The 13,344-nt window shown below is 34.4% G+C and overlaps 1 protein-coding gene across 50 annotated transcripts in view; it reads left to right on the forward strand.

The window, feature by feature from the left end:
* The window catches only part of KCNMA1 (potassium calcium-activated channel subfamily M alpha 1), a 443,671-nt gene that overhangs the window by 109,528 nt on the left and 320,799 nt on the right, over window positions 1–13,344 (forward strand). For all 50 annotated transcript variants that reach the window (XM_040702202.2, XM_046942681.1, XM_040702201.2 and 47 more), the window contains one exon: window positions 10,689–10,853. In XM_040702202.2, coding sequence (XP_040558136.1) covers window positions 10,689–10,853 — 165 coding nt within the window. The remainder of the gene's footprint in view (window positions 1–10,688; window positions 10,854–13,344) is intronic.

Consider the following 13,344-nt stretch of genomic DNA (forward strand, 5'->3'; position numbering starts at 1 on the left):
ACCTCTCCTGCCCTCTGCTACTAATGTAGCAGATGTACTAATGTTCCTAGCAATTCTCGCCTCTGAGCAACTGGCTTTTCTCATTGAGAAAAAGACCTGTCACAACAGAAGCTTCATCTCCAGGGTTTGCTTCATCTCCAGGGTTTGCAACAAGCAGGTTCAATCTTGTATAAGCAAAAAAATTTAAATACAAGCCTTTCTGTTATGAGAGTCAAAAACTGACACTAAGTATCTTTATTTTCCTGTAGCCTTCTGATCGTTTACAAAGGTTCTGTTCAATGTCGTGGTCAAGCATTAGCTCCAGTTCCACTCGTAACAGAAGGAGCTGATCTTTCTGTCAGTCAGATTAGAATTATTCCCACTATTTAAATGACATGGAAGTTGTAAATCAGAGAATGGTACCTATTCTAATATCTTGTTAGCAATGGTTGAAAAATTACAGAGCCTGAAATGCTTGCAACAAGATTTTCCACTTTTACAAAATGGCTTTAAAATAAATTGATTAAACTGATGATAATTGGGATATGCAAATTATCTAAAGCCAGAAATTTGGTTTTTAATTCAGAAAAAATTTTTAGGCAGTTTTACAGTACTGGGCAAATATCCTATTAAATTATTATTATTTTTTAAGATCTTGACTTTCAAGTTGGTTTTAATCTGTTACTTTTTACATTTAATCTCTTTGAAGCCAAAATTAAGTGTAATTTAGTTTGAAATGCAACACAGACTGTGCTCTTAATGACAGTCCATCCTTGTTTTCCTATTTTTTTAAATCTGAGTTTTTTTATATACCTCATAATACCGCTTTTCTTTTTATTGAAGATTCAGATCTTGGAATCATTGGTTTTTGCCATGTTCCTGCTAGTGGTGGTTTACTGAAATGCTAGAAAGAAAGTCCCTAAAGGTTGAAGTACTAGAGAAGACCCTTGGGGGGAAACTCCAACCAGCAATCATCTTACGTTTAGAGTTTAATTAGTTCTCCAGTGCATGTCCAAGGGTGAAAACCTTACTACGTATGAAACTTTAATCTGCCACAACAGAACAATAATAAGTGAATTAATTTTGACTGACACTTGTGTTGCACTTTACCTTGTTTTTAGTATTAAAATATTAGATGTAATAAGTGGACACATTAGTCATTTCTGTAGCAACTACTGCAGTGATTTGTTATAATACCTGGCCTATTCTGATGCTCAGAAACTTGTATGCATGGGTCTTATTTATTTGATGCTGCAATCCCGTCTGCTCCTTGTCACTCTCCATATCTGATCTCCCTCCTGTCTCCCCCAATCAAACCTCCAAAATCAAACGTTACCACAAAAACAAACAAAAAAACAAAAACCCAACAAAAAACAAAACAAAACAACCACCCACACAATGAACAAACAAAACAAACAAACAAGAAACCCAAAAACTTAATCAAGAACTAAATGACAGATTATGTTGGGACCATGTCCTTCTGGAAGCAGATATTTAATGTGCAGTGCTGTGTTTTGTCTCCAGCTGGTTGTCCCTTTTTTTCATTCAGGCCTTGGTACTGCTTTGTTTCTGGTAGGTAGATTTATTTTTTCCCATAATGCAGCTTTCAAGATGAGGTTAAGAAAGCCAAAGAGAATTCACTTGGCTTGTGCTCATTCTATAGGTTTTGAATAAAAATTTTTGGAGCTATAGAATACAAGTCAAACAAAAATTTAGCTTTCCCCTGTCCTCTGCCTTAGATTTGAGTCAGAGTTTATGAATTTTCAGAAGCTGTTTATTTGCATCATAAATGTACTGGTTGCTGTATATGTCTGGAAAGTGAAATGAAATGCTCTATTTTACCTAAAAGAAATTGATTAATAAGAATAAATTTTTGTTCTTGTAGATTTAAAAACTTCTGTCCATTTAGTTTTCTATGTAAGGAAATCATGAGTTTTAGATAACACAAAAGTAGTTTCCATAGCAGTTTGTAATGAATGAGGTAATATCTACTTGATTAACTAATGGCACTTGTACATTTCTTAGTCTGAGATGGCTGGTCCTTTAGAGCAAAATACTCACTTATTTCAAAATAATCTTTTAAATTGCTGCTCTACAACTAAATCTGCATTTTTAACATTTTTGCAAATTACAGCTCTGTACCTTTCCTCCAGTTTCCTGCCTATTTGTTTATGTGCTCTGTCTCACTCTAACTCCCATAAAGTTCTTCCAGTTTGAATGCCGCATTATACTCTATAATCTTTCAGGTGAGAGGTGCTGTGTGATATTAAATATCATTAATTACTTATTGATTGACTTTCTGCTCTTCAAATATTTATATGCTACATACTGGAACTTAATTTCCTATGTCAGCAAGGGCTTAGATATGATTTTATATCCTACGGAGCTGCTTTTAATTCATTTTAACCTCCTTTGTTATTTTTATGCAACAGACATAAATATTGTATTACTACTTCTGAATCAAAAAAAGTCCTTAGAGATGACTGTTATGGCCAATTTGCAAAGTAATGATATATATATTGCTTTATATTCTTCAAGTCAGCATTGACTTATGTGTTTAATGGCAATACCAAATACTTATATTTGCAAGTCTCGCAGTTATTTTTGTCCCACTGTCTCCTTCCTTTTTTTTTTTTTTTTAATCCGGCTAGCTTTAAAACCTCTTGAAAAATCTTGAAAAAGAGACTGTAAAGTCTCTTTATAAAAATGTAAATACAAATAAAGTTTATTTGACTCAAGGAAGTCTGCTTATACTCCCAAAGAATATGTCCTATTTGTATAATAGAACCAGCAAGTGTTCATGCCCTTTCCTCCCACATGCAAACGTTTGATTTGAATGAAATAAGGTACCTAAGATTCCTGTGAACGATTTTTCTAGGGAGTTCTCTAGTTCATGAAAATGAGGAGTTGAATCTGTTAAGGCCAAGATACCAGCTTTGGAGTAGTCTCAGTGCCTTGTGGTTAGTGACTGTTCCTAAAGCTGTGCAATGCCTGTCTTTGACCCATCCAGTCTGTGATTTTTGATTATTAGAAGGGGGTGTTAAAGAGTTGCTAGTGCTAGGTGCTCTAGTTTTCTCATCTTCTGTAATACACAGCAGCTGAGCTCTGTGAAAATTACTCTACTGGATCATACCATTAACTGTACTGTTTCTCACTTTGATTTTGGAAAGAGAAAAGGTGAGGTGGAAAGAATTACCTTCTATAATCCAGTCTGGCATCTCTTTCTCTCTTATACTTCTTGTTCCGCAGAAAAGAAAGTATTGCAAAATCAATAACATGAAAGAAAACATACTGTTTGCTAATAGATAAAAGCTTTCTCTTCTGCAGCCAAGCAGGATGGAGAAAAGCATGCTACTGGAACAATACTGAGAAATGTAATTTCACTTGCAAAGTAGTTTGACGACTTATTATATACATTGAATTTATGTATATCTATTAATAAAATATAACGTCTACTACTGGAGCATTTTAATGGTCTGTTCTAATTATGAACATACCTGGTAGAGAATGGGTTTTTCAGCAGTTTCATTATTTCAGCTTTTACCATTTATGGTCTTTCATAATTTGAATAATATAGAGAAGATTTACTGGTAATTTGTCTTAAAATTAGGCAAAATCAGATAATTCCTTTTTTTTCCATTTATTCTTCCTTTAACGGTAGTTTTAATAAAAATGAATAGGAAGGGGTGATTGAAACAATTTTTATTTTTATTTTTTTGGAGTTGGGTACTAATGTTAACAACGACAAAATTATATTAAATAAACTGAAATACTTCCTATAGTCAAGGTAAAAGATTTAGGTCATTTTTTTTTTAGTAAGTCTTTTTTTTTTTTTTTTCTCATGTTCAGGAAGTGCTTCCAGACTTTTGTTTTGCAGTGAATACGGTGTCACAGAAATTAGTTAAGTATGAACTCAATAAATGACTTTTTCTCTATTGCTTGCAACAAATTATTGATTAATTATTGATACATTAAAATATTTTAGCATCTGTGGCAGAAAGAAGTTTCTCTTGGATTAAAAAGTGAGTGGGTTGTGAATAATTTGTTAGTGTTCATTTAATGATAATATCCTGTATCACTTTTTTTGCAATAGTTTTCTTTGATTTGGCTTCTTTTAGGGAGAAAACAAAATGGGAGGATGTAAAAGAAAATGTGAACACCTTTTTCCCCCACTTTATGGTTTTCCATCAAGCAGCCAATCTCATTTTACAATTTTGATAACTCAGCCCCTTCTGAATTTACTTGATACATTTTTTACAAATTTAGCAGGTGTCATATTAAATGTTGGTAATCTGGCATGGTTACTCTGAAACTCCTTAAAAAATACACTTTCTGAACAATTGGTAGCAATATATTGCTTGAATCACAAACAGATTTTTTAACGGAAATCCTCTGTCTTACATAGTAAGTATCTGATCTGGTTAATACACCTATTTCTATGATAATGATACGTCTCCTTTGATTTAAGCTTTGTCCCCATTAATAAAATGATATGCTTGTTTTGCCCTTTTCCTTGCTACTTTATAATTGAACAGGGGCTTTAGGGAATATTTTAATGTGATAATAGTTCAGTCTTCTTACAAGAAATTAATAAGGAATGGCCTGTTGATTACAGAAAAGGAAAATAAATTTGTTGGTAACAGGCGGATGCTATTTTGAAAACTTGTTAAGTACTTTCGGTGAATACTTCGAACTTCTACATGACTGACTTGTCTGGTTTGTTTGTTTACTGCAGACAGTAAATTATTATGTAGACTTGTAACAAATTTACTGTTTATTTCTGTAAGCATGGTCTGATTATACAAACAGAAATAACAAAGGGAAACTCATAGAGTTGTTTTTATAAGTAAATAGAAAGAAAACTGATCAAAGAAACTTCTGAACATGTAGTCAGTGTTTGTATAACTATGGCCTTAAAACTTTGCTAATTTGTACTAAGCATCATAAGTTCTTAAAAACCACTCACTTTGTCCATTTAAATGCATACAAGTTTGAAATGAGTTTGTTTGTATCCTAGATTTTCGGTTGTAAGAATTTTGCTCTCATTCTTTCAGTCTCTTTCATTACTTTTGTTTTTTTAACTGTTGTTAGAGGACCATATAATGTTTAATTAGGTATTTCTGTATTTTCTTAAAATTTCTGATAATGTAGGTCTTTGCTGTATTTTATTATGAAGTGAGAGCTATACACAGGAACCCATCGTTTGCTATATTGTTACACTTTTTGTGGATCATGGCTGGAATGCTGCATTTTACTCAAGTAGTTTCCTTTGCCTCTCAGGTCAAGGTTTTAGCATTAATTCCTCTACCACAGCAATTTTTGTCAGTCAAAACAATGAAAAGAAGATTTTAAACAAATATCACGTATTGGAAATATGAAGGACACAGAAAAAATACATCAGGATTATTGAAAGTATGTGCTAATGCAGCAAGAAAGCTTGTCACTGGAAAAAGAAAACATTTGGCCCTGAAACCTAGAGCTTTCACAGTAAGGGAGGTTTTGGTCAGTGAAGAAAGTGAGGCTCCAGTTGTAAGGACTGGAAAAGAACTTCTGGAAGAACGAAGAAAACATAATAGTTAGTCAGTCTTAAGCTAATAAGAAAAGTTTTGGAATCTATTTAGGACTTAATTTTTTTTATCCTGCCAAATTTGCAAAACCCAGGTTACACAGCCAGTGAATATTTTATGAGATAAAAATGCCTGGCTATCTCATCAGTCATGTTTTCCATAGATCATTCTGTTGCCTTTTATTCAGTGAAAGGAATAATGTTTTTCTGGATATCAATAATTAATCCTTTTGTACTAGCCAAGCTGTAGCAACAATATGATAGCTGACGTCAATGCAACCTAATATTGACTACAAACCTTACGTTCTAAGAAGTACTATGGATAGGCCATTTTATACAGAGTACCACTTATCTGATATTTCATTACTTTATCCTTTGCCTTCTCATTCCTACAAGACTCACTGTTTCTGAAAAGATTTGTACATCTCTCTAAAGCTATTTGCTATTTATTTCTCACCTTCTTATCTGCTTTTTTTGTTGATATTCTATTGCATTCCTTTGTTGGATAAACTGCAGTGGAACAGGCAAACTGCTTATTTATTTATTTATTTATTTATTTATACATACTGAATGAACTGGCATTTACTAACTACTTAGAATGAAAATTACAGATGGTAACTATAATGGATTGAGAACATCTGTTGTGGTAAAGTATTCAGATGGTACCTCATGTTTTGACATGTACAGTATGTTATGCAGCTGTTGAGAACACAGCATAATATTTGGGCTTTTTAGACCCCTGTTTTAAGTTATCAACAGGGAGAGATAATCTATTTAAGGCCATGTAATTATTGTTTTTAATATCTGCTTAATTGACCATACTGCTTCAGTGTGTGTGATGCAGGCATGACTCAGTATTCTCATTACAGTGATACTTCATGAGTTTTATATTATGGTTAAATTTCAGGTAATCAAGCCTTTTGCTTCATCACATTTTAACTCAGTTATTTTTACTCATATTACTTCCCTGTCTCCTACGTTTTCTAATGTATTTTAACAAATAATCAAATTTTTCTCTATGCTATCACTTTAAAGAGCTTACCAGGCTCAGAGAGTTCTTACCATACTGCCCTGTGTCTTTAGGGTTTCTGAGAAATGAGATTACTCTCAGTTGATGCTTAAGTTTTCATAATATTTTTCTGAATTTATTTTATGCAGCTCTAAGTTGAATGGAGTGTCTGTGTAGTTCTGGTTTTGTTCAGATACACTAGGGAGAGACATAGTGAAGCAGGCAGGACTGCATTGTTAGAAATAAAAAACTTTCATGAGTGTGTTTCTCTTTTTAAAGTCTGCTTTCTTAGGATAACTATGTTTAGACATCCCATTGCTTGTGTAAACTAAACAAATACTGTTGAAATTGTAAGACAAAACATTGAAGTTTCTGATTCAAGACTGTGTCAAACCACTACTAGAACTGTGAGTCCTGTTTCCTGCATTCCCCTCCTCCCTCCTCATCATGCATTCCGTTCTATTTTGTCACTAAATTGAGGAAAGATATATAATAAAATATACTTCTTACTTTATCTACCTGAATGTTCCTATCATGAAGTAATTAAAATAATAAGCTCTTTGTGAAACAACAGGTAAGCAGACTGCATAAAGATAGTATTGTCCCACTTGTAGCTACTGAGCCTGTAAATAATTAAACAATTACCATCACTGTCAGGCTATTGTTAAGCACCATTTTTTTCAGGTTGCAGTGTTGGATAGTTAATGCTTTGAGGTGAAGAAATGGCAGTAGTACAGGACTGTGAAGTTAATAGCAGGACTGATTTATACACACTGTAAATGAAAGTGGCCTTCAAATCTCCCTTAGTGATCTCTGCAAAACTGCATAATGATTTGGGAATAAACATTCCTTAATATATAATTGGCATTTAAGCAAGCCATGGAGATGAAAAATACGAAAACATCCCAACTAAATATGACTATTACATGACAACAATTTGCTTGAATATTAGTCATAGCTACAGTGATGGCAGGAGTTAGGCTTGATATGAAATTGATCATGAGACTCTTCTCCAAAGGATACTTAGCAGTGAAAGATTGTTTGAATATGTTAATTAAGAAACAATGGGTGGAGGAGATTTTAAAGGAAGCAAAATAAGTAGTATAAGTACAGCTGCCCCAGTGATACAGACTTCAGTATCTTCAGATAATCATATTTTGAATAGAATTTTCACATCTTATTGCAATGTTCAGTTGGCAACCAAAAGTCAGTGTAACTTTGCAAAGAGCTCTAGAGAATAAGAACATGTTAAAAATATGTTACCTTTCTCCTTTAACAAAGTAACTTATTTAGTTTTATAGAGTGTTAGGAAATATTATTTTTATGTTCTTATTAATTATTACATCTTGTAAATTATTGGATACATTGACAAGAAGGTTGTGGGTAAGAAATGTAAGCAATAATATTTTCCAACCTTAATATTTTAAAGCTCACTGCCATAAAATGGATTTTTCTATTCAGACATTTTTATTTAATTTCCTGTGGTTCTGTGACTTTCTAGAACAAAATCCTTAATTAGGGATATTTTTCAGCAAGGTGTGTGTGCCTGTGTTTTCAAATAGGAATGCTAGGAGCTAACAAACAAGAAAATCTGTAGTTTCATCCTTGTTCTGCCTCTGACTTCATGGGTGATGGATTTAGGCACCAAATTACTGTCTCAGTTTCTTATCCAAGAAGAGCTAATTACATCTCTCCTATTATGAAAACTGCATTAATACCCAGTATGAGCTTGTTCAGTGTATGCAAGTGTGTAGCCAACTGGGGCCCACGTGCTTCACAGAAGAGGATTGTGAAGTAAAATCTGATGTGAAAAATTTACAGTCTGAAATATAAGCTTTAACAGTCACAAAAGGCAGATAAACTGGTGGGAAGAGAGAACTAAGTAGTGTGGAGCACATGTAATTTTTAACAAATCTGTGGCAGTCTGGCTGCTGCAGGGCCGTGACCCACTCAGGCTGGCAGCCAGAGGTGCCCCAGCTAGGACAGCAAGGAGCAGACCCTGGTGTCCAGGTACTGTTCTTGGGAAATGCTAAGATGTCAACCCGTGATCGTGAGAGTTGGGATCAACTCCAGTGATGAAGGACAGTTATGGGATGGCCAGGTTAATGGGCTCTGCTTGATGGAATAGGTTGGATATTAGGAAACACTTATTTACAGAAAGAGTTGTTAAGCACTGGAATAGGCTCCCCAGGGAGGTGGTTGAGTCACCATCCCTGAATGTGTTTAAAAATTGTTTGGATGTGGTGCTCAGGGACATGATTTAGCGGAGGGTTGTTAGGTAGGGTACTGTGGTTAGGTCATGGTTGGACTTGATGATCTTTAAGGTCTTTTCCAACCTGAGTGATTCTATGATTCTATGGTGCCTGTAGGTTGGTATGGCTGTGGGGAGCTGAAGGCCCTCATCTGTGGTGACATGGGGTTCTGGGCCATGGGTAGGGTGGGGAGGTCTTGGAGGAGGGGTCAGAACCTTGGATATTGACTAAAGATCAATATTTTTATTTTATTCTAACATTCTGTCTAAGCGATGAGCACATTTCCATAGGTTGTACTTCATAATTGAGTAATGCGGTATGTTTTATTCAATGCTGAGTGCAAAACATTTCATTCATTGTATTCATATTTATCAAAGAATGAGGTCCAGCTATGCAATTACAGAGTAGCTTTTATCTTTTATCTGGTTATTTGCTTAGAAAGCACTGAATTACTTCTGTAACTGTGAGTAACTTGTTATAAACAATATGACCACATCATGCTCATTGCTAGTAAGACAGCCTATATTTTGAGTAGGAGAGTACCAGGCAAGAATCTGACTAGATAATTATGATGCAAAACTGAGATTTTACAAAAAGAACTATTGCTCCCCATATTACATTTTTAGTGCTGCTCCACTGCCCTTTGACAGATTCAGTGTAACTGCTTTATTAGTTTACTACTGCTTTCAAGAAGTGCCACTATGCCTATGTCTATCTGTATCCTCAAGGTCATCTCACAGCTCCAAATTATGATCCTAATATGTGTACTATTCCTACTAGAATAATAATCAATCATCTAGTGTCAAACATCTTTGCTTTTATAACAGGAGTCCCCAGCAGGGCTAATGACAATACTTTTGCTTCTTAGTGGCCCATAGGAGAATGATCTATAAGCAAGATCTTTCAAAATGCTGGTCTGCGCTGAGTTCTTGAAGCACTAATGTATATCTGTGTGTAGTTCAAGTGCTCAGTATTACCTTAGGATGGAATTTTGCTGCCTCCCCTATGCTTTTCTTCTTTAATGTAACTTGTCAAGTATTTAGGAATTCATTAGTATTATGCTGTCACCAAAAGCATGCTCATGGCACAGTCTGATATTTGCATATGATCTGTTTTAAGTGCTGCACAATCTAAACTGGCTTTTGCTGTCATTTCCCTTGATTTTTGTGCAGCATCCATGACTGTAGCACATAGCAGGCAGTTACATCCTTGCTGCAGCATTTGTGAAGAGACTGATCTGAATTCAAATGTGTGTGACTCATCAGTCAGCTTAGTGCAGCTGCGGCTCCTCTTTAATTTCTAGCTATCTATTCTATGAGGGCTACTCACTGTAATGTATTACACACTTTCATTGAAACACTGGTTCAATGATAGCATGGCAGCTCCCTGCAGATTCTCTGTGGTGTATTATTGTCTTGTTACATAATGCTTCTTAGTGAAGGCTTACCCAGATAATTAATTGTAATGATAGTAATTTAAAATTGTATGTTTTTCATGTTAACACTTAGCACACACTATTTTGAACTAATGGATCAAACGGTCTTTCAGTATATGTCTTACATTCTTTTACATGTAGCTCTGTAAGTGTATGCATTAGTCTTGGTGATTATGCTGCATGTAAGGAAGTAACATAGAGCATATTTGATGCCAAATATATGCCTTTAGAGTTTAATGTAATGAAGAATATCTGTTAGTCAGGCACCTTACTGAATAGCTGCTTATGGGGAGACATGGCTAAGGGGATGCTAAATTTCATGTAGCGGGAATCCAGCAGGACTATTTTGTTCATAGGATTACTCATAGTATTTCCTAGCAATAACTCTATGTTGACTTTAATTGTCAAACTGTTAAACATTAACAAGCCCAAAACCTTATTTTGCAGGAGGCCCAGAAGATTAATGGTGGTGGAGATACGCAGGCAGATGGGGCCTGCAAACCAACAGATGAAAAAGAGGAGAACGTGGCAGCAGAAGTGGGATGGATGACCTCCGTGAAAGACTGGGCAGGAGTCATGATATCTGCCCAGACACTAACTGGCAGAGTACTTGTAAGTTTTCTGTGATTTTCTATTCTTGTATTTTAAAGATCATTTGCTGCAAAATGCTGTATCCCAGCATTAGTGGAGGACTTCTGGTTGATTTGTTGCAGCAGCACTGAGTCAAGACCAATTTTCTTTCTTAGAAAAAAAATAGCAGACTAATTCCCACTGCAAAAGAAAGAAGTAACAAGAAGTAAGGAGTGTTTTTTTCTATCATAGCTTCAGAGTGATCCCCCCCTGCCTCAGCCTATTTCAGTATTCTATCACCATGATTCTGAGATCTGAATACTAAGCTTAGTAATTTCATATTCATATTATATCACAAAACTATAGGCTTATTTTGTCTGGAAATTTTCTTTAGGAAATTAGAAAAATTCCATTTTGTTAGGAAAAATGGAAGCCAACTTGGAAAATAAGTGTAAAGATATACGTAGAGAGTGGTCAGAACTGTAAATCTGAGACATATTTGAACTGGACTTGCAGTGGGATTTGTGATACTTCTAAAACACAGAAATGATTTCATGTTCTCCTGATCTCTTCTTCTATTTGTTGAGTGCATAGAATATTATTATGATTATTATAGAAGATTATTATGAAGCAGTTATGTATCAAACAGAGTCACAAATAGTGATGACATGCAGTTTAAAGTTCTGGTCAAAACCAAACAGGTTTTCACTTTATTTGAATAAAATTACTTTATAGCCTTGTCAAATCATACCTAATTGAAAGAGTTTTCTATGGAATTCACAGGCGTGTAAGATGTCTCCTGTGTAATTTTTTGTTGTTGATAAAAAGCAAGTACTTACTAACAAGTAAGAAGTGTTTTAAATCCCATTTAAAATTTGTGTAATCCCAGAGACTCTTTAACTAGGTTGGGTTAAAATGAAAATAGAATTTGTGTCCATGGTTACTTTTCTTAAGAGGTATTTTACTGCGAGTCAGATCTTTTCTATTAAGTATTTATTCAGTAGTGGGAAGGAAAGTGTAAGACAGGAAATAAATTGTTAATTCTAATCAAGTCCTTTGCACTGAAGAGTTTTAGGTGGCTTAGTGGCTATTGTGTTATTTAGTTGTGCAATTACATTATTTTCATTAGTTTTTCCTAACAAAGTACATTCTGCTGATTTGTTTATGTTAAATGAGGACTTTTATCAATAGGTTGAAATTGTGTTCTAGTGCCACTTTTAGCATTACGTATCTCTTCATGGTCAAACTGACATATTGATCATCTGATGAGAAGCAGCATATTAATCATTTGCATGTTTTTCTGACGTCTTCATTATTAAAAATAACAAATCTTAGAGTCAAACTTCTTTTTGCAGTTGAAGTACTATGGTTAGATCATGCAAAACCAGTGTTTTTGTACAGGCTATGCATTCAGAAACTAGTCAATGTTGTTTTTAGTGAAGTGTATGTGAGTACAATTACAAACAAACTGTTGGGGCCAAAACATAAAGTATAAAACACATATTACTTTGTATTTTTATTTAAGATGATGGGTGAACTTGTTCAGTTCCATTTGATTGTGCTTATTTCTTTTTGGGTAACATCTTATACTTACCACTGAATATTAAAAGGTACTTGTTTATTTCCAGTTTTATTTGCAGTCAGCTAAACAGTCGTTGAAGAGATTACTTCTGAGAGTATACATCTAAATTCTTCTCACGTGACAGCAGCTACTGTACACTTATCAATACAGCTAAGGAGCTGAGAAACAAGTGGCAGACTATGGGACCTAATAGTTAATTTTGGTTAGTTGTGAAAATGAGTGATATTTTTTTTAATACGCCAGTTTCAGGACATGAATTGATAGGGTTTAATTTTTGGAAGACCATTTTCAAAATGAACATTAACTGTTCACTTAAGATTTACATTATGGCTATATATGTTGAAGATGAACTGTTTCAATGAATGCTTGTGTTAAAGAGGGTATTCACATTATTTGTAGATATAGCATATGGCTAAGTCAAGTTAATATATTTATCAAATGTTGTTTGAAAAGACTATTTTTTACTCATGAATTTCTACTAACTTAACACAATCTGTTCTTACTGGCTATTATATTTCTGAATCAATGCATAGATTATTTTTTTCCCTTGGAGAATGAGTTAGTGGCTTTACAGTACTATGGAATCAAAATCATACGAGACATCTATAGGTAAAGAAATTATAGAACGCTTTTACACTGTGAGATTTTAAATTAAAGTCAATGTTTACACATTTGTTACTGCTTTAGGAACTTAAATTCTATGTTTGACATTTCAAAAACATTTTGTACATGAAGGAATATTTACAGCACTCAACTTCATCTGAAGGGCAGGTTTTGGAAGTATCATAAAGATTGGAAAAGGCCATTAAAATCACTTAGTCCAGCTGTCAACACGTCATCACCATGCTCGCTAAACCATCTCCTTCAGTACCACATCTACACATTTACTGAACACCTCCAAAGATCGTGACTCCACTACTTTCCTGGCAGCCTGTTCCAATATTTGAGCAA

The sequence above is a fragment of the Gallus gallus genome, chromosome 6, assembly GCF_016699485.2.
Source record: "Gallus gallus isolate bGalGal1 chromosome 6, bGalGal1.mat.broiler.GRCg7b, whole genome shotgun sequence".
Lineage (NCBI taxonomy): Eukaryota > Metazoa > Chordata > Aves > Galliformes > Phasianidae > Gallus > Gallus gallus.